The sequence below is a fragment of the Triticum urartu genome, chromosome 2 (assembly GCF_003073215.2).
Source record: "Triticum urartu cultivar G1812 chromosome 2, Tu2.1, whole genome shotgun sequence".
NCBI lineage: Eukaryota > Viridiplantae > Streptophyta > Magnoliopsida > Poales > Poaceae > Triticum > Triticum urartu.
Window position 1 is genome coordinate 475,472,145 of NC_053023.1, and position 22,666 is coordinate 475,494,810.

General features: G+C 42.3%; 2 protein-coding genes across 3 annotated transcripts; one reads left to right on the top strand and one right to left on the bottom strand.

The window, feature by feature from the left end:
- Positions 1-11,584: 11,584 nt before the first annotated feature.
- On the bottom strand, positions 11,585-13,620 carry LOC125538008. 2 transcript variants are annotated; one of them, XM_048701319.1, is made up of 4 exons: positions 12,632-13,620; positions 12,397-12,537; positions 12,220-12,296; positions 11,585-12,129 (listed from the first exon to the last, which is right to left on the bottom strand). In XM_048701319.1, the coding sequence occupies exons 1-4, from the start codon at positions 13,610-13,612 to the stop codon at positions 11,913-11,915; spliced, it is 1,416 nt and encodes a 471-aa protein (XP_048557276.1). In that variant the 5' UTR covers positions 13,613-13,620; the 3' UTR covers positions 11,585-11,912. The 2 variants fall into 2 exon arrangements, with proteins under 2 accessions (XP_048557276.1, XP_048557275.1); XM_048701318.1 differs by having other exon boundaries at positions 11,585-12,296.
- A 2,340-nt stretch (positions 13,621-15,960) lies between these two features.
- On the top strand, positions 15,961-22,397 carry LOC125538009 (RNA polymerase II C-terminal domain phosphatase-like 4). Its single transcript, XM_048701320.1, has 8 exons — positions 15,961-16,455; positions 17,565-17,638; positions 18,057-18,187; positions 18,400-18,580; positions 19,559-19,848; positions 20,125-20,313; positions 20,440-20,478; positions 21,785-22,397. Exons 1-8 carry the CDS (start codon positions 16,244-16,246, stop codon positions 22,289-22,291), a joined length of 1,623 nt encoding a protein of 540 aa, XP_048557277.1. The 5' UTR covers positions 15,961-16,243; the 3' UTR covers positions 22,292-22,397.
- The last annotated feature ends 269 nt before the right edge of the window (positions 22,398-22,666 follow it).

Here is a 22,666-nt window from a genome sequence, read left to right on the forward strand (position 1 = left end):
GTGATTGTAACAGTAGCAGCAGAAAAGTAAATAAGCGAGAACTAGTATATGGAAAACTTGTAGGCACCGGATCAGTGGTGGATAATTATGCCGGGTGCGGTTCATCATGTAACAGTCATAACATAGGGTGACACAGAACTAGCTCCAATTCATCAATGTAATGTAGGCATGTATTCCGTATATAGTCATACGTGCTTATGGAAAAGAACTTGCATGACATCTTTTGTCCTACCCTCCCGTGGCAGTGGGGTCTTATTGGAAACTAAGGGATATTAAGGCCTCCTTTTAATAGAGAACCGGAACAAAGCATTAGCACATAGTGAATACATGAACTCCTCAAACTATGGTCATCACCGGGAGTGGTCCCGATTATTGTCACTTCGGGGTTGCCGGATCATAACACATAGTAGGTCACTATAGACTTGCAAGATAGGATCAAGAACTCACATATATTAATGAAAACATAATAGGTTCAGATCTGAAATCATGGCACTCGGGCCCTAGTGACAAGCATTAAGCATAGCAAAGTCATAGCAACATCACTCTCAGAACATAATGGATACTAGGGATCAAACCCTAACAAAACTAACTCGATTACATGATAAATCTCATCCAACCCATCACCGTCCAGCAAACATGCGATGGAATTACTCACGTACGGCGATGAGCATCATGAAATTGGTGATGGGGGAAGGTTGATGATGACGATGGCGATGGATGATGACGACGGTGATGAATCCCCCTCTCCGGAGCCCCGAACGGACTCCAGATCAGCCCTCCCGAGAGGTTTTAGGGCTTGGCGGCGGCTCCGTATCGTAAAACGCGATGATTTCTTCTCTCTGATTTTTTTCTCATCGAAACTCAATATATGGAGGTGGAGTTGGAGTCGGAGACGCAACAGGGGGCCCACGAGGTAGGGGGCGCCCCACCCTCGTGAGAAGGGTGTGGGCCCCCTGGTCTTCATCTTTGGCGAGGATTTTTTATTATTTTTTCTAAGATGTTCCGTGGAGTTTCAGGTCATTCCGAGAATATTTGTTTTCTGCACATAAAACAACACCATGGATAATTCTGCTGAAAACAGCGTCAGTCCGGGTTAGTTCCATTCAAATCATACAAGTTAGAGTCCAAAACAAGGGCAAAAGTGTTTGGAAAAGTAGATACGATACGACGGAGACGTATCACTCCCCGGCAACGGCGCCAGAAAAAGGTCTTGATAACCTACAAGTATAGGGGATCGCAACAGTTTTAGGTAAGTAAGAGTGTCGAACCCAACGAGGAGCTAAAGGCAGAACAAATATTCCCTCAAGTTCTATCAACCACCGATACAATTCTACGCACGCTTGATGTTCACTTTACCTAGAACAAAGATGAAACTAGAAGTACTTTGTAGGTGTTGTTGGATAGGTTTGCAAGAATATAAAGAGCTAGAAATAAAAAGTAGGGGCTGTTTAGGTAAAGATACAACTAAGTTAGTTTTAGTAAAGAGCTTTTTGTTACGAGAAAGTTATTTGTCCCTAGGCAATCGATAACTAGACCGGTAATCATTATTGCAATTTTATATGAGGGAGAGGCATAAGCTAACATACTTTCTCTACTTGGATCATATGCGCTTATGATTGGAACTCTAGCAAGCATCCGCAACTACTAAAGATCATTAAGGTAAAACCCAACCATAGCATTAAAGCATCAAGTCCTCTTTATCCCATACGCAACAACCCCCTTACTCGGATTTGTGTTTCAGTCACTCACGCAACCCACTATAAGCGAATCATGAACATATTGCTACACCCTACAGCGGGAATCCCTCACGCTTGCGCGACACGGAGAGCACCATAGGATAGCACCAATAATAAAACATGCAACTCAAACCAATCACGATCATCAAATAACCCCTAGGACAAAACGGATCTACTCAAACATCATAGGATAGCCATACATCATTGGGAAATAATATATAGCGTTGAGCACCATGTTTAAGTAGAGATTATAGCGGGTAAGAGAGATGTTACACCGCTGCATAGAGGGGGGAAGAGTTGGTGGTGATGGCGGTGAAGTTGTTGGTGAAGATTGCGGTGATGATGATGGCCCCCGGTGGCACTCCGGTGCCACCGGAAGCGAGGGGGAGAGCTCCCCTCCTCCTTCTTCTTCTTCCTTGACCTCCTCCCTAGATGGGAGAAGGGTTCCCCCTCTGGTCCATGGCCTCCATGGCATGGGAGGGGCGAGATCCCCTCCGAGATTGGATTTGTCTCTTTGTCTCTCTCTGTTTCTGCGTTCTCAGATTCTACCCTTTCACCGTTTCTTATATTCCCGGAGATCCGTAACTCCGATTGGGCTGAAATTTTAACATGATCTCTATCCGGATATTTGCTTTCTTGCGGCGAAAGAAGGGCACCAACCGCCTTACGGGATGGCCACGAGGGTCAGGGGCACGCCTGCCCCCTTGGGCGCGCCCCTGCCTCGTGGCCCCCTCGGGCATCGTCTCGCGTGGATTTTTCTTCCCAAAAATCATATATATTCCAAAAAAAATCTCCGTTAGTTTTTATCCTGTTTGAACTCCATTTGATATGGATATTCTGCGAAACAAAAAACATGCAACAAACAAGAACTGGCACTGGGCACTGGATCAATATGTTAGTCCCAAAAATAGTATAAAAAGTTGCCAAAAGTATATGAAAGTTGTAGAATATTGGCATGGAACAATCAAAAATTATAGATACGACGGAGACGTATTAGAGACCACCTGGATAGTTGTGTTGGTTGTGTTTTCAGGGAAAGAACTGTTGATCAAGCTGAATTGCTATTAAATAATATATTGAGCAATGAAAATGATTGGACACTTCATGAACCAACTCCTAATCCAACTCCGAAGAAAAGGGGTATTCTATTTCTCAGTCCTGAAGATATGCAAGAGGCAAAGAAATCTATGAAAGAAAAAGGTATTAAAGCTGAAGATGTTAAGAATTTACCACCTATTGAAGAAATACATGGTCTTGATAACCCGACACGGGTAGCAAAGGTAAATTCTCTCTATAGATTTGATGAAGGTGATATTCTTCGTTATAAGTCTACTAGTCAATGCTTAGATGAGTTTGATAATTTTATTGTTAAACAAGAAAACTTCAATGCTTATGTTGGTAGACAATTGAAACGTAATGCTTATATGATTGAACATTTGAGTGATTATATGTCTAGAGTTAAAGGTGAACTTAAACTTATTAGTAAACATGCTTCTATGGTTATCACTCAAGTAGAACAAGTACTTAAGGCTCAAATGATTTGCTCAATGAATTAAATAAAAAATGATAATGTTGTTAGAGTTATGACTAGAGGGGGTAAAATGACTCAGGAACCTTTGTATCCTGAGGGTCACCCTAAGAGAATTGAGCAAGATTCTCAGAGAACTAATGTTGATGCACCTAGTCCTTCTAAAAGAAAGAAAAAGAAAAATGATAGGACTTTGCATGCTTCTAGTGAACCTGTTGTAGACACATCTGAGAATCCCAATAATATTTCTATTTCTGATGCTGAAACACAATCTGGTAATGAACATGAACCTAGTGATAATGTTAATGATGATGTTCATGTTGATGCTCAACCTAGCAATGATAAAGATGCAGAGATTGAACCTGTTGTTGATCTTGATAACCCACAATCAAAGAATCAACGTTATGATAAGAGAGACTTTATTGCTAGGAAGCACGGTAAAGAAAGAGAACCTTGGATTCAGAAACCCATGCCTTTTCCTCCTAAACCATACAAGAAAAAGGATATGAGGATTTTGAGCGCTTTGCTGAAATGATTAGACCGATCTTTTTGCATATGCGTTTGACTGATATGCTTAAAATGAATCCTTATGCTAAGTACATGAAGGATATTGTTACTAATAAAAGAAAGATACCGGAAGCTGAAATTTCCACCATGCTTGCTAATTATACTTTTAAGGGTGGAATATCTAAGAAACTAGGAGATCCAGGAGTACCAACTATACCATGCTCCATTAAAAAAAACTATGTTAAAACTGCTTTATGTGATCTTGGAGCCGGTTTTAGTGCTATGCCTCTCTCTTTATATCGTAGACTTGATTTAAATAAGTTGACACCTACTGAAATATCTTTGCAAATGGCTGATAAATCAATTGCTATACCTATCGGTATTTGTGAGGATGTGCCTGTTGTGGTTGTAAACGTTACTATTTTAATGGACTTTCTTATTCTTGATATTCCCGAGGACGATAGTATGTCTATTATCTTTGGAAGACCCTTTTTGAATACTACAGGGGTTGTTATTGATTGCAACAAAGGCAATGTCACTTTTCATGTTAATGGTAATGAGTATATAGTACACTTTCCGAGGAAACAACCTCAAGTCCACAGTATCAATTCTATTGGAAAATTTTCAACAATTATTATTGGAGGTTTTGAATGTCCTCTTCCTACTGTCAAGAAGAAATATGATATCCTTATTGTTGGGGACGTGCATATCCCCGTTGAGGTAACCTAGTGTTATTCGAAATTTCTCCGGTTTCATGCGAATCAGAATGAGTTTGTTAACAAGACTTGATCAACCTTGTTAGTGGATTCCTTTTGATGAGTATGAGATGGATGAAGTTAGAAAACACAACCTTCTGTACCCTCTTTTTACTTTCTGTTATTTATATTAAATAAAGTAAAAATAGTATTTCCTGTCTGTTTTCTGAATTATCCTTGCAATAAAAAATATCCCGAAAATAAAAGTTCTCCAAATGCCCTAAAAATTTAATATGATTTTTCCAGAATATTTAAGAATTATTGGCACTAAGAACACACCAGGGGGTCCCACCATGTGCCCACGAGGGTGGAGGGCGCGCCCTCCTGCCTCGTGGACCCCACGTGGGTCCCCTCCACTTATTCTTGCACCCACACACTTCGTCTTCCTCCAGAAAAAAAAATCATCCACCAGCTCAAACCCGTGTTCTAGCTCATCTTGCATCCATTTTCGATCTCCTTGCTCAAAGCTCCATTCACAAAACTACTTTAGGGATCGTTCTTCGATATGTGACTCCTCCAATGGTCCAATTAGTTTTTGTTCTAGTGCTTTATTTATTGCAATTTTTTGTTGCTTAGGTGACCCTGTTCTTGAGCTTGCATGTCAAATTTATGTGGTCAAAAGTAGTTTTAATGCATGATATAGCCTCTAGACACTTGTAGGAGTAGTTGCTATCAATCTTGTTGAGTTTGGTTCACTTTTATTTTAAGTTACTAAAAATTTCAGAAATTTTCAGAAAAAGATGAAGAGATTTTTTAGGGGCTCATCGAGTCGAAGCTCGAAGGATAAGCAAAGTGAAGAGAATAAGAAGCCCAAGTATAATCTCCCTCGTACTGCGAAGGTTCGGCCATGTGAATGGCCTTGTGATGAGTTCTTGAGAGAAGCCAAGATTTATGAAGATTTTTATTATTTGGCTGAGAATGCAGGCCTTACCGACTTCCTCCACGACCAGCGTGAATAGTATATCCTGCTCACCAATATTTTTGTGCAAAATTTTCATTTCCATGCTAGGAGATCGTCACCTTCGGCGGAATTTTATTTATATGATGAGCATAAGGAGATGTCACTTTATGATTTTTGCCGGGTTTGTAGGATACCCTTTGAGGGCAGCATAGAGGAACCACATCATAATGATGTGGAAGGATTCATTGATATGATTGATGTAGGGGAAACAAGGAAGGTTTCCCATGCAAGAATTACTAGCATACATTTTCCTATTCTACGTTACTTCGCAATATTTGCTAGTAGATGCTTAATTGGTCGCGGGAACTGTGAAAATCTTAGTGCCCCTGATATTGTTATTTTGTGCCATGCTTTGTTTCATGATACCACTTTTAGTTTAGGCGCTATTGTTGCTAAACGGTTAAATCTGAACCGTACAAAGGATCCCGTCTTGGGAGGCATCTTTGCCTCGCGCCTTGCTTCACACTTTAATATACCTATTGGACATTATGAGAAAGAGAAAAAGTTGCTGCCTCATGTTTTTCTAGATTATAAGAGCATGGTAGCACATGATTTTATTGTTAACAATAATAAGAAGATGCTTAACTATAGACTGATATTTGGTAAGAATTACTTTGAGATTATTACCTTGCCTGCTCCCTCTTTGTTCAACATATTTTTAGGCACATACCTTGTTTTCTCGAGCCCGTTCAGGCATACCAGAGCCTGACATTAGCTCCAGAGCTGGAACCACTATCTGATCCTCACCGTCAGTCTGTTTATCAGTGGGATCCGGAGGAGATCGCCAACCAGTGGCAACCCGAGGACCCTCCTCAGTACACCGGAGAAGGCAACTTTGATCCGTGGGCATAGACCAACTTAGGCCAAAAGCCTAAACTTGGGGGAGTACGTATTTCTCGCCGACATTATATTCATGTTCACACACTCATGCCAGTTGTCGGTACTCATACTTTTTCATTGTATCATCCATGCTAGTTTAATTTCTTTTTCTGGCATTCTTCTTGTGTGTCTGAAAACCCTTAAGAAAAAACAAATAAAAAATTAGTTGTAGCTTTTAGCTAGTTTACTTTCCATGCTTGTAGTAGTAGTAATTAAAAAGAAAACCCAAAAAGATTTCTCGTTCTTCTTTTGCTTGTTGGGAGCTTTCCCGTGTAAATAGTTTTGTTTCTTTTCTTTTCTTTGGGGGTCGAGAGGAGAAGACCATGATGAAAATGTTGAAGTAGCTCCCATATGCATTATTGTTGATCTAACAAAGAGCCCATATTACCTTGTCTTCTTCCTTGAATCGAATGCTTGCAAATTCCAGCTTAGTCCAATGCACGTGCACTATTATTATTATCCACACTATTCGGTTGTGCAAGTGAAAGGCAATAATAATGATATATGATGGACTGATTGAGATGAGAGAAGTTGGTATGAACTCGACCTTTTTTTTTGTAAATATGATTAGTGCATCATTCCTGATTCAGCCTATTATGAATAAAACATGTTTGCAATGACAATTAGAGATTATAGTTGCTCATGCCATGCTTAATTTGCTAGGAGTTTATAATGGTTTACCTTGCGTGCCAACATGCTATTAAAATGGTTGTGATGTGGTATGATAGGGTGGTATCCTCCTTTGAACAATTCGAGTGGCTTGACTTGGCACATGTTTACGCATGTAGTTGAAACAAATCAACATAGCCTCCACGGTATTTATGTTCATGGTGAATTATATCCTACTCATGCTTGCATTCAGTGTTGATTAATTTTAATGCATGTTCATGACTGTTGTCACTCTCTAGCTGGTCGCTTCCCAGTCTCTTTCTAGCCTTCACTTGTACTAAGCGGGAATACTGCTTGTGCATCCAATTCCATAAACCCTAAAGTTATTCCATATGAGTCCACCATACCTTCCTATATGCGGTATCTACCTGCCATTCCAAGTAAATTTGTATGTGCCAAACTCTAAACCTTCAAATGAAATTCTGTTTTGTATGCTCAAATAGCTCATGTATCAACTAGGGTTGTATGTATCTTCCATGCTAGGCGGGTTATTCTCAATAGGAGTGGACTCCACTCCTCACTCATGAGAAAATGGCTGGTCACTGGGATGCCCAGTCATATGCTCAAATCAAATCAAAATAATTGCAAATAAAATTCCGCCAGGATTGTTGTTAGTTGGAGGCACCCGTTGTTCCGGGCAAGCCATGGATTGATGCTTGTTGGTGGTGGGGAGTATAAATTTTACCATTCTGCTTGGGAACCGCCTATAATGTGTGTAGCATGGAAGATATCGAGATCTCTCGATTGTTATGTTGACAATGAAAGTATACCACTCAAAATATTATTCATCTCTATTTCAAAAACCAAACTCTGGCACCTCTACAAATCACGGCTTCCCTCTGCGAAGGGCTTATCTATTTACTTTTATGTTGAGTCATCACCCTCTTATTAAAAAGCACCAGTTGGAGGGCACCGCTGTCATTTGCATGTATTATTGTTAGTTTACGTTGAGTATGACTTGACTAGATCTCTTTTACGATGAATTACAATTTCCAGTCGGCCCTTGATCTTTAGGGATGCTTTGCATTTTTGTTTTGCGGTCTCAGAAAGGGCTAGCGAGATACCATCTTATTATGTCATATTTATGATTGTTTGAGAAAGTGTTGTCATCCGAGATTTACTATTATTGCTCGCTAGTTGATTATGTCATTGATACGAGTAAACATGATACCTAAGTGTTATTGTGGATATGGTTAGTTCGTAATCTTTGCTGAAAACTTGAATGTTGGCTTTACATATTTACAACAACAAGAGCAAACAGAGTTTGTAAAAGTTTTTCTTTATCACTTTCAGTTTGTCAACTGAATTGCTTGAGGACAAGCAAAGGTTTAAGCTTGGAGAAGTTGATACATCTCCAACGTATCTACTTTTCCAAACACTTTCGCCCTTGTTTTGGACTCTAACTTGCATGATTTGAATGGAACTAACCCGGACTGACACTATTTTCAGCAGAATTGCCATGGTATTATTTTTGTGCAGAAATAAAAGTTATTGGAATGACCTGAAAATCAATGGAGAATATTTTTAGAATATATAAAAAATAGTGGCGAAAGAATCAAGGCCAGGGGCCCACACCCTGTCCATGAGGGTGGGGGCGTGCCTACCCCCCTGGACGCGCCCCTCTGCCTCGTGGCCCCCATGGTGCTCCATCGACCTCAACTCCAACTCCATATATTCACGTTCGGGGAGAAAAAAATCAGGGATAAGGATTCATCGTGTTTCACGATACGGAGCCACCACCAAGCCCTAATCTCTCTCGGGAGGGCTGATCTGGAGTCCGTTCGGGGCTTCGGAGAGGGGAATCCATCGCCATCGTCATCATCAACCTTCCCCCATCACCAATTTCATGATGCTCATCGCCGTACGTGAGTAATTCCATCGCATGTTTGCTGGACGGTGATGGGTTGGATGAGATTTATCATGTAATCGAGTTAGTTTTGTTAGGGTTTGATCCCTAGTATCCATTATGTTCTGAGAGTGATGTTGCTATGACTTTGCTATGCTTAATGCTTGTCACTAGGGCCCGAGTGCCATGATTTCAGATCTGAACCTATTATGTTTTCATTAATATATGTGAGTTCTTGATCCTATCTTGCAAGTCTATAGTGACCTACTATGTGTTATGATCCGGCAACCCCGAAGTGACAATAATCGGGACCACTCCCGGTGATGACCATAGTTTGAGGAGTTCATGTATTCACTATGTGCTAATGCTTTGTTCCGGTTCTCTATTAAAAGGAGGCCTTAATATCCCTTAGTTTCCAATAAGACCCCACTGCCACGGGAGGGTAGGACAAAAGATGTCATGCAAGTTCTTTTCCATAAGCACGTATGACTATATACGGAATACATGCCTACATTACATTGATGAATTGGAGCTAGTTCTGTGTCACCCTATGTTATGACTGTTACATGATGAACCGCACCCGGCATAATTATTCATCACTGATCGTTGCCTACGAGCTTTTCACATATTGATCTTTGCTTAGTTACTTTTCCGTTGCCACTGTTACGCTTGCTACAAAACTGCTATCATTACTTTTGCCACTGTTACCACTACTATCATATTACTTTGCTACTAAATACTTTGCTGCAGATATTAAGTTTTGCAGATGTGGTTGAATTAACAACTCAGCTGCTAATACTTAAGAATATTCTTTGGCTCCCCTTGTATCGAATCAATAAATTTGGGTTGAATACTCTACCCTCGAAAACTGTTGCGATCCCCTATACTTGTGGGTTATCAGGCCGCCTGTCGCGCGAGGCCGCCGGGCCGGTGAAGAGGTCGGCCGGTCGCGCCGGTGTCAGAGTAGAGGCGCACGGGGGTCGACGACGATGGTGGGCGAGACAAACCGATCAAGTATAGATCGAAAAACCAAACAAATGCCGATCAAAACGACCGGCGAGAGAGCGAAAAAAAACCCAGAGCAAGGCTCGGGAAAAGGACTCTCTAGGGCAGCCGGTCAACACGACCGGCAGATGAACCCTAGGTACGACGGCGCAGCCCCGGCGGCGGTCATGGAGGCCGACCGCCCCGGAGGCGGCACGCGGGTGCGAAAGCAGCGGCGGCTAGGGTTTAGAACCCGGAAATTGATACCATATTAGAAGGGAGAGAGAGAGATTTGGTGAAATAGTTGTTGTATTGCTTGAGCCTCGTGGGCGCATATACAGAAGTACAAGGTCGTCTTGGAGTAAAAGGCAAGATGGAATAAATTCTACGCTATCTTATGTTTTCATAATAACATTGATACTCAACCCTAAGGATTTCTTGGTACTAGTTCCCATACGATTTCTAGCTTCCGCTCAAATCTCTTTGAAAGAATCATTTGTTTTCCTGTAATGCAATCAAACAATCCAAAATCATATAGGATTGACATGGCCATGACATTCCAATCCTATGTTTTTCTTGTTCCTGTATTTTTACCATCATGTGAATCAAATAGCCCTTACTAAGGGATAGGGACTGCATTTTGAATCCCGTGTAAGATCAATCATCAGTCATTGTGCACCCAAAAAAAAGTCATTGCGCAGAGCATGGCGACACATTGCTTAGCTTCTGCAGAATTATGAACGTTTCCGATAGGCACGTCTAAATTAGTCGAAAACAACACCTTCTTCTCTGCATTAGCATTACCGCCACAGAATCATTATGATTGCAAGAACATTAAGGAAAAGTTGCCACAGGGAGGCTGGATGACTTATGCACAGGCTGAGGCACTTGTTTGTTGTAAAAACACTTAAGCTCTGCTTGGGTTGGGAGTATCTTTTCTGTGTGTTTCCGGTATTTGGAGAGCACACAAAAATCACTCAATCCAATTCCAAGCAGGGCCAGAAGAGTGTCAAAATAATTTAGTTCAACTATCAACATGCATTATCAGGAAAGAAGCACAAGGAAAACCACAAGAAGCATGACCAGTGTTCAAGGAAATTCCAGAGTGTGATAAGCAATGTATGCACAAAGTCCATCTAGATTGGGAGCATGCAGATGCATAGCCTTGACTAAAATCATTCTTGTGTGAGAAACTCAAAAAATGGTAGAGCCAAAAATATCAAAGGGGTCGATGGATGATAACAGTACAAATAATGTAAGGTACCTATTACAGGTAGGAACTAAACCAAAAGGAGATGCTTTTACAAAATCTCAGTGGTAAAGATTGTAATATTGTCCTATAGCTTACAAGCTTGACGCTGATAAGGTTAAAGTATCAGGCAAAATGACAAGGAAAGCACAAAAATAAATTTCAACTACTACCTCCGTAACTAAATACAAGACATTTGTATTTCGTTACAGAGGTAGTACAAAATAAGTTTCAGGTATTCACATGCAACAATCTTCACAGTGAAACCATTACACTCAGCCTAAATCAATGACTACAACTCCACATTCAGAAAATTAACTTTAACTAAAGATGAGACAAGCGAAACTAGTCACCTCATAAGTAGTAAACTTCTGCAACATGAAACCTCAAAATTTCGCCCAAATCGTAGTCTAGAATCTAGAGTCTGAAATCAACTGAACATAACCAAAAGGCCAGCCAGCGCATCAGGATGGCGATTATTTTCAGAACTATCATACCACAAGAACTCCTGCCAGCAGCGTCACACGCAACAATCTTCACAGTCAAACCATTCAACTCAACCTAAATCGAAGTCTACAACTCCACATGCAGAAAATTAACTAAATACTCCATAAGACAAGAGACACTAGCCACCTCATTAATAGTAAACTTTTTCAACATGAAACCTTAAATTCCGGCCAAAATGAGTCTGGAATCTAGAGTCAGAACTCAACTGAACATAACCAAAAGGCCAGCCGGCGCATCATGGATGGCGATTATCTTGAGTGAAACCTCAACAAGTAAACATTCAGAGTTCGTTTAGTGCCCCAAGATGTTGATGCCACCGTCAAAGGGGTCGGATAGAGCATTCACACCTTCTATGGTGAAGTCCTTCCGTTGTTTCATACCCTCAAACACGACCTCGGCTTCCAAGGAGGCCATGTTGCTTTGGCTGAGCAGATTTTGTTGCTCCGTAACCCATTTTGCAACGTCGCACATCTCGGACTGAATCCTCATGAACTGCAGCACATGTGCTCTAGCAAGGAGAAAACATGCAAATTCAAGCATGCCAGGGTTGTGTTGTTCGCATTCCAGTATAACGCTCTTGAGATATCTCGCAACACACCTGATGGGATAACGCTTCTGGTTGTAGTCAGAGACAGTGGTGTAATCCTTGTCTGCACCTGACCTGTAATCCGAGGACTGCACAAAATGATGAATTAGTGGAAGGTCTGATCAACTAAATTTGACAGCTAGTGAACAAGAAACAAAGCAATGGAACAGCTCAAGTTGTGGAAATTACCTGGAAATGCAAAGTCTCCAAGCAGGGAAAGCTCTCGAGTAAGCTCATCACCTTCTCCATGTCCTTCTTGCTTGAGAACTTCACACTGATAGCCAGGATCTTCACGCTATGGATCGGGGCACGCAGACCCTTGTTGACGCCCTGCGGTGTATGAGCGAAAAATCCCATCGAGTCACTTTGCTGAAATTGCTCTACTCAAGATACCTGCTGACGGTAACAGAAATACGCAAAATACCTGCGGCGCACGCTCGCCGTGGAACAAATGCGGGATGCTGACCACGGCATAGCCAAAAGCAGTAAGCTTTGGCGCACCAGTGACGGTAATGGCTGCATTCAGACGCATATTGCCGAGAAGGCGCTCCAGACAAGGGGCATCCTCCACGGTGATCTCGTCGAGCTGCTTGTAGTGCCACACACCGAGCAGAACGAGACTGCGGCAAGAAGAGACGCGGATGCGCTGAAGGCCGTGGACGTGCTTGAGCACGAGGCTGCGCAGCCCGGGGCAGCCGGAGAGTACGCTCTGAAGAGCAGCCTCGGAAATGCAGGTTTCCGACAGGGTGAGCTCGGTGAGGGCGGCGGCGGCGGCGGCTGAGGCCCCGGCGTCGGAGAGGTGGCACTTGCCGAGGGCGAGGACCTGGAGGGTTGGGCAGCCGAGAAGGGGGTCGGCGAGCGCGTCGTGGCACCACTCGGGCGAGAAGCAGAGGGAGACCTCGCGGGCCCGCTTGGCGGCGAGCTGCCGGAACCAGGCCTCGGCGGCGGGGACGCGGCCGCGGAAGGAGGTCCGGGAGAGGCGGAAGAGCGCGACGGGGCCGGGGTGGGAAGCTAGGGCGCGGGTGACGACGTCGGCGCGCGCCGTCCAGGGCTCGATCGAGGGGACCTTGCCGCGTGCGGGGACAGGGAGCTCCAGGTCGTCGAGGCGGAGGGGGGTCGCGAGCCACGCGTCGCGGAGGCGCGTGGAGAGGACGACGGTGCGGGCCGCCTCTGCGGTACCGAGGCGGGAGAGGATGTCCGAGAGGAGCACTTCCGGTAGCTCGTTGATGCGGTCGTCGCTAGCGTTGCGCGGTCGCGCGAGGGCTCCTGCCATCTCGCCGGCGTTCGCCGCGCCGCGGTACCTGGGGTTTAGAGAGAGCGAGAGGGGAGAGGGCGCAGGCGTTGCCGCTGGGGCGGTGCTTGCGGTGGTGCCGTGGTGGTGGATCGGATATTTTGGTGCTTCCATAGTTTAGGTGGCCGTGGCACCATGCTCCCTTCTCATAAAAGCTCAAATTTATAAGTTTTAAAAGCGTTCAATTTTTTTTGCGGACATTCACAAGATATGTGTCCATAATCCCTGAACATTATACCAAAATTCGAAATAAAAGACAAATCCAACATAAATAGTGTTATCAAAAACAAAAGCCAAATGACACTATTCACATACTCCTCCTTTATTAAAAGGGTGTATTTTCAACTTTGTTGAAAAGTCAAACTTTTTTATATTTAACCATATTTATACAATAATACACCAACATTTATGCTATCAAATTAGTAGCATTAGATTCATGATAGAATATATTTTCATTATATACCTATTTGGTTTTCACAAACATTGATATATTTTTACACAAACTCAGTCAAACTTTAAAATATTTGACCCTCCAACAAAGTTGAAAATACATTTTTTGAAGGACGGAGGGAGTATGTATTTGCCTTTTTTTTTCTCCATGTCTTTTTTTGGTTTTGAAATTTTAGGGATGATAGGCACATATCTTGTGAACATCCACAAATATAAAAAAACGGAAAATTTAAATTTTGAGTTTTGTGAGATGAGAACATTGTAGCACATAAGTTATGGAAGCATCAGACTTTTTCCTGCATTGTTGCACAAAATCATTGAATCGGGATTTCATAACATGATGCAAAAAAATCTAATTGGATTTTCCTCGAGTTACGTTCTTCATAACATGAATTTGTAAATGACTATCCAAGGGGCGTTCATGTTCTTGGCAAACATAACAAAACATTTAATTAATAGTTGTCTCCTTTCTACAAAAAAATACATATTTTTATAAATATTTAGCTCATTTAAGAACTAATCCAACTTTGAAATTTTCAAGTTTGATCCACAAACTTCTTGGCTCAACTCAAAGATCCAATAAATTCAAAGGTTGTCACTTAAATTCCCCAATTGACCTCGCCTATAATAACATGTTCCTAACGCAAACTCCCTACTTTTATGATGTTTAGAATTTTGTAGTGTTACGAAGTTGTCAATTCTTGTAGGATAAAGAAAAATGCTCCGCAAAGTAAGTTGAAGCCAGTTATCCGATAAAATATCAGTAACACATATTCAACACTAACATAACCTACATCAACTCGGGTTAGACCATGTGGCACCTTATTTATCTTTAGCTTGCACACATTGATCTCGCAACTTGTAAATGACATGGGTATAGTTGTGATTTTTAGATGTTGTTGTTGTCGTTGTTTCTTTTTTGGGTGTGTCTCTGTGTGTGTGTGTGGGGGGGGGGGTCGCAGTCCCGAGTCGTTCACGACTAACTTGCCATCCTTCCCAGATTCCTCTCCCTCGATGTCAGTCCGAGCCATATTAGATTCATTTGTCTTGATTCGAGAACTCTCTAGGCTCTCATTAGGAGTTGTTGGACATTCAAGAGTGTGTGAGAGCTAGTTTAGACGCTGCCCTGGGTCACATGCCTGGACGAAAGTACTGCCTAGTATGTGCGTGGGATTTTAAGATTTTTTTAGACTGATGAGGCAGCCTGGAGAGGGACTTGTTTGGATTATGCCTGGCCTGACGGGTTATTTATAAGGACTAAAAACACGATGCTGCAGACCATCCCACAACCATGTATAAGTAGAAGGATTAGTGCCAGGCTATTGTTGCCCGCGGTTCAGGCGACCGAACGAGGGACGCCTGGCAGGCTAATTTTCACGCCTGAGCGATCCAGGCCAGGACATGTCTAAAACTTTCAGGACTCCATCCAAATAAGTGTGAGACAGTTTTCAGAAGAGGTCTAAGCCAGGCGTCTAGCAGCGTGGACACATCCAAACTGGCCCTCAATATGTGACATGCTCCTGGGTCCTTATAGTAGGAGAGTATGCTTTGACAAATGATCAAAACTACACATATTGATGGTAAGTAAGAGGGATATGATGATAAAGTTAGGTCAACGAGTTCATAGAGACCGGCCAAATGCCAGACGTCCACACTCATTTTCGTCAATCCATGAATGAGTTTTTGGCTAGTTGGACCTCTTCTAAACTTGGGTTTATTTGCTTCTTGTCTTCTATGTTGATTTAGGTCATTTTTTCCTTCTCCGTTGATTTGTTGACAATGACATTTTGAATGAATGTTCATTGACTGAATTGAGTTGTTGCCTGAGTTGGATTTTTGTTGACTACCTTAAGCATTGTTGACTGGGTTGGAAGACAATTTGTATTTATGAAAAATAGTTTCAAGAAACTAGAGAAACAAATTTGAAATGGAAAATAGACAGTTTTTGAAAAATAGACAAATGTGTGTGGGGGTGTGTGTTATGGGCACATTAACCACACCCGGTGTCACAACGCTGCCGTCGCCTCGGTCACGCGCCGCCGCCCCGCTTCTCCCCGCCGTCCCCCCTCCCTCCCCAGCCTGCGTTGTTACCATTGCCGTCTCATCTCCTTTCTCCCTACCTTCTCCCGTTCCTTCCCTGCCATCGCTGGGGTCGCTGCCGCCATCCTTTCCCACCGCCGCCGTCTCCGTCCTGCTGCCCCGACCTCATCCAGAACCCTAGCTCGCACTAGGCGTGTTTCCGCTGCCGATCGGTCCATCCGTGAGTTGTTCGCTGCCGTTTCGGCGTCGTCATCTATGAGTCTAGCAGCCGAATCGCCGTCGCCGTCCCCGTCGTCGTCGAGCGGCAGCGACGATTTCGCTGCGCTCCTAGACGCGGAGCTGGATCTCGCCTCTGCCGTCGACTCCGCCTCTGTGGGCGACCCCTCCACATCACCCACAAGCAGCGACGACGAAGAGGATGACGACGAAGACGTGGTGGCCGATGTAGAAACCGTGGAGCAGAGCAGGCAAGTGATTTGTAATCCCCATCGCGAATATGATTGTTGGGCTTAGTTGCTTTGGCTGTGCGGTCAGAAGCATGTATTCCACGGTTCTAGTGTTGAATGTGCAGCTTCAGTGTAGTCATTAGCAGGTTTGGTCCTGTTTTATCCGAGTGGCGCGGTAGATTCGGTGAGATAGATGCTTGGGGGGGTGAGGTTTCTGTTTTGCTTGCAATGTAGTGACAGGTGGATTCCTGTATGTGCGTGCAACATTTGACGGGACAGGAGATTTTTCTTATCTAGGGTTTGTTGGTGTTAAAACCGTTTGTTTACTTAGCAAGTTAGCAGTGAGTGCTTCACTTGATTATGTTTAAAAGTATTCCGCTTATTTGAGAATGTGAATTTGATCATTATAGTTACCACCTATCATACGGCTTTCTAACTCCACTTCTTTTTCTGGTCGTTCCGCTCTGTCGGATCGATGGTAGTCTCAGAGATCTGGTAACCTCCGACTTTTTTAACAGATTCAGTTAGATTACTCTGTGCCTTACAGTTCACATGGAAAATGGGAAGTTACCCTATTCTGCTGTGGTATGCCAATTTGTTTTTATAGTCTTATAAGCTGTTAAGCCTAGCTTCATTCTCACGTTAAGCTTAAGCTAGGACAAACCATGTTAGAATGTTTTGTGGCTTATATAAGCTGCTGAATTGCTGAAGCTTAGGATTGACCGATCAGTCACAGGCACTCCATTTGCATGTTGGGGTGCGGAAGCAAGGTTGGTTTAGTCGCCATCATTTGCTGTTCTCTTCTATATCCATCCAGAATGTGTTACATCATCGATTCACAGCAGAATAGTTACATCATCGACCAGGCACAGCAATATGGAGATAACTGGCAATATAAAAAAAATCATCCCTTCGTGAAACCACTGCATGAAATAGTTTAGATGCAGTGACTTTTTTGGGGCAGTGAGAGAGTGTAGTTGTTGATGAAGCATCGTAATACTACTTGGTTAAAAGAGGGAACATGAGGGAAGAATATCAGATAATGCTGTGTTGAGAAAGATCACGATTTGTTTGTAGATTCTGTACTACAGATCTGAAGTATCTGACTGCTGACCCCATGAAAAATGCAGTGCCAAAAGGCGTAAAGTGAAGGTGCAATACCAAGATCGAGAAACTGCAATAAGGCCTGACGAAGATTCCATTGGTATGCTTGTTAGTCTCATTTTTCAATGCATTAACCATTAGCAGCTCAAGGTTCTGCATAGTAATTTAGCAGCTAAGGGGACATTGTTGTGCACTAGTTTTTGATAGTTCTGAAGACTCAAGTTATTTCCTTCATTTGGATCATAAAAGATGCACATTGCCATTCAGGTTAATAGCGGAATCTGGCTATCCTTATTCGTAGATGTATGTTCATATCTATGATATGTATGAAACACAAATAATTATCTATGTCATGTATGTTGACCCACTTTCAATTTATCCAGTTGCTTAGGAGTGCAGTATGTTTAAAAGCAGTCTTTTCGAAGTTTTCTTTGCTTCAGCTCAATAGATCATAAATTGAATCATTGACATTCACAAGTGTGGCAGATATGTGAATTATTGGATATATGTTGTGGCAGGTTCATCTGAAGATGCTCAAATCAAGATATGTCCTCCACATCCTGGATATTTTGGTGGACTTTGCTTTAGGTGTGGGAAAAGACAAGACGAGGAAGATGTTCCAGGGGTTGCTTTTGGTTATGTCCACAAGGTACATAGACGTGTGACCTTCTCTTCTCACTAACATGAGAGGTGTAACAGAGTTCCCTTACTGAATTTACCTTCTCATAGGACCCATTTTCTAATATTAGCATTGTATCTCCACTACATCATCAGATATTTGATTTGTTTTTTCTGTTTCCAGTTGTGCTTGCACAATGCCTTACATATGTTTTTCTGAATACTGGGGCTATTTATATGCAGGGTTTGAGGCTAGGTACAACAGAAATTGACAGATTGCGTGGATCTGATTTGAAGAATTTGCTGCGTGAAAGAAAACTGATACTTATTTTAGACTTGGACCATACACTTATCAACTCGACAAAACTCCATGATATTTCTGCTGCTGAAAATAACCTGGGAATTCAGACTGCTGCATCAAAAGGTAAGTTGTATTTATTTTTATTTAAGTTTTAAGAACTTTTAGCTATTTCTGTACACAGTGTGGCACTACCTCTGGTCCACAATATATAACTGAATCCGTCAATTTCTCTCTTGACCTTTAATATATTTGAAATTATTTAAACTCCATAGGGAAATGATAATAGACTTTCAACTACTTTCACCACAGTTTAAGTTTGCAAAAACCAACATCCATGTTCCAAACTAGTTGTAGTATTTGCAGAAAAATGGCCAAAGCAAGTACTCCCTCCGTTTCAAATTTGAACTAAAACCACGACAAGTAATTTGGAACGGAGGGAGTATATATTATATATTGCTGGTTTCTGGAGTTAGCATAATTTTGTGAGCAAAAGCGTTGTGGACGCATTAGGGAAGGTATATCAGCATTAAGCTTGGCAAGATACCAGCAGCAGCCGTGTCGTAGTATCCTATTCAGAGTCCCTAGTATCATAGGCAGAGTCCTAAACAGATTTGGCATTGTGTCCCTTAGTAAGTCATATGTAACCGAGTTGTACTAGGAGAGTCAGTCTGCTGTCCAGCCTGATTGCATAAGGGTGGCTATTATATAAGTCTAGTCCCTGTAATCTGTTTGGTATGCAATAAGAAAACTTCAAACCCCAAACAAATTTCAGAGCCTGTATGCTTTGGCTGGGACAAACCAAACAGAAACTTGAATGGCGATTTTACACCTGCCCCTCTGCCCTTTGCAATCGAAACATGTTCCCGATATCGTCTTGTAACTCTGCTAACCCAGTTTCGAAGGCCATTGCAAAAGGGTAGATTTAACTTTGCCATAGTTTGCCACACTATTTTTGCCAAACTTGCCAAAGCTTTTATATGATGGAAGTAGCAGTCTTGTAATACTGGTTCTACTGTATGCAGACTTCTGTTGTACACAGTTATTTTCTTCCACCTAGTGTATCCGGACTTCTACAGTTAACCACTAACATGCCCTATGCAGACGATCCAAATGGAAGCTTGTTCACATTAGAAGGAATGCAGATGCTTACAAAGTTGAGACCCTTTGTCCGTAAATTTCTAAAAGAAGCAAGCAATATGTTTGAGATGTATATATATACCATGGGCGACAAGGCTTATGCAATTGAAATAGCAAAGCTTCTTGACCCTCGTAATGTCTATTTTAATTCCAAAGTGATTTCAAACTCTGACTGCACACAGCGACACCAGAAAGGTCTTGATATGGTTCTTGGAGCTGAAAGTGTTGCCGTGATTCTTGATGATACCGAGTATGTAAGTGCTTTTCTTTGGTCAGCATGTTTGGCACACACTTATGACACTGTTTTTAGTACTTATCATTGGACATGAGTTTATTGCTCAAGGTATGTTATTGGGTTTTATACTTTTAGTCACTATGCCTTTCTGGGCAGTGATAATGCTTCAATGTCCAAGGCGCTGCTTTTTTTTCTTAACCCCTGTGGTTTTGATGTTTCCTGTTCTAGTAGATTTGTCCATCACCCGTTTGTATCAGCACAATGTGTCTAGCCTGAATGGTAATATTTGTTTCAGGTCTGGCAGAAGCATAAAGAAAACCTAATTCTGATGGAGAGATATCATTACTTTGCTTCAAGCTGTCGCCAGTTTGGTTTTAGCGTCAAATCTCTGTCAGAGTTCATGCAAGATGAAAGGGGGAGTGATGGTGCTTTGGCTACTATCTTAGATGTTCTGAAGCGTATACACACGATTTTCTTTGACTCGGTTGGTTACTTAAGTACATGTTTTTACCACAAATTATTGTCCTGCTGCCTTTCCGCTGCTGTGCATAAACTTGACTCTAGTAAGCACTGATGTTTTTACCTAATCAATTGTCCTGCACTTTTGTAGGCTGTTGAAACTGCTCTTTCTTCACGGGATGTAAGACAGGTACGCTTCCAGACTTAAGCTGGAAGTTATGTGTATTTTATGCGTAGGCCAACAGAAGTTATTTGTATTTTATGCACCTTGCTTGAGTGGCTTGGCCGTCATCGATGTTGCTTAGCACTGCACTTTTTGCCATCGCCATTTCGTGGAATGTGGGCAACCCTATCCAATTCTTACTTGTAAAGCTACTTTTGATGGATGTATGATCCAGTGGTGATGGAAACGATAACGGAAAAAAACATGCAAATTCAGTTATGTAGAATTGTAGATAAGTTCTGAATCACTATGAACTAGAGGTCACTAACTACATCCTTTATAGTGGCTTGGCCGTCATCGATGTTGCTTAGCACTGCACTTTTTGCCATCGCCATTTCGTGGAATGTGGGCAACCCTATCCAATTCTTACTTGTAAAGCTACTTTTGATGGATGTATGATCCAGTGGTGATGGAAACGATAACGGAAAAAAACATGCAAATTCAGTTATGTAGAATTGTAGATAAGTTCTGAATCACTATGAACTAGAGGTCACTAACTACATCCTTTATAGTGGCTTGGCCGTCATCGATGTTGCTTAGCACTGCACTTTTTGCCATCGCCATTTCGTGGAATGTGGGCAACCCTATCCAATTCTTACTTGTAAAGCTACTTTTGATGGATGTATGATCCAGTGGTGATGGAAACGATAACGGAAAAAAACATGCAAATTCAGTTATGTAGAATTGTAGATAAGTTCTGAATCACTATGAACTAGAGGTCACTAACTACATCCTTTATAGTGGCTTGGCCGTCATCGATGTTGCTTAGCACTGCACTTTTTGCCATCGCCATTTCGTGGAATGTGGGCAACCCTATCCAATTCTTACTTGTAAAGCTACTTTTGATGGATGTATGATCCAGTGGTGATGGAAACGATAACGGAAAAAAACATGCAAATTCAGTTATGTAGAATTGTAGATAAGTTCTGAATCACTATGAACTAGAGGTCACTAACTACATCCTTTATAGTGGCTTGGCCGTCATCGATGTTGCTTAGCACTGCACTTTTTGCCATCGCCATTTCGTGGAATGTGGGCAACCCTATCCAATTCTTACTTGTAAAGCTACTTTTGATGGATGTATGATCCAGTGGTGATGGAAACGATAACGGAAAAAAACATGCAAATTCAGTTATGTAGAATTGTAGATAAGTTCTGAATCACTATGAACTAGAGGTCACTAACTACATCCTTTATAGTGTAGCCTATAGTGCTTCATACATTTCCGCAGTCACTTGCTGTTTCATGTGTGCTTACATACCCCGTTCTGTAGGTAATCAAGAGGGTACGGCAGGAAGTACTGCAAGGCTGCAAATTAGTCTTCAGTCGGGTGTTCCCATCCAGTTCTCGCCCACAGGATCAGTTTATCTGGAAGATGGCCGAGCAGCTGGGAGCCATTTGCTCCGCAGACGTTGATTCCACGATCACCCATGTTGTCGCTGTGGATGTTGGCACAGATAAGGCCCGTTGGGCAGTTAATAACAACAAGATCCTGGTCCACCCCCGCTGGATTGAAGCCTCGAATTTCCGGTGGCACCGTCAGCAGGAGGAAGATTTCCCCGTAAAGGTAAAGAAGAATGAGAAGGATAAGGAAAATGATGTTGCTGCTGCCACTGATGCAGCGAATGGAAAGGTTAATGATGTTGTTGCTGCTGCCACTGATCCAGCGAATGAAAAGGATAAAGAAGACGATGTTGCTCCTGCTGCCACTGATCCAGCGAATGAAAAGGATAAAGAAATCGATGTTGCTGCTGCTGTCACTGATTCAACGAACTCATAAGATACACACAATGGGTTAAGTGCACGTTTTAAGGGGATTAATTAAACTTTTGTGACATGTACCGTAGCTACTAGCAGTGGAACAGAAAGCTCAGCATTTTTGGACATGGTTTCGCTGATCCATTGTGTTAATTTTGGTACTTGTAAAGTTCGGCAGCTGGTCTGAAAGCTCAATGGGCCTCCGATCAGAGCATCTCTAATAGGTGCTCTGTTTTAGGGCACCAAAATGGGCTTAGAGCAATAGGGCACCAAAAAACGTATCTCCAATAGATGTCTTAAAATAGTGCATTAGTGCTCCAACAGCTGCCCCAGCCGCATCATAAATGCATAGATATTGCAACCAAATATTCAAATAATATTAAGCTTGTCTCGAATC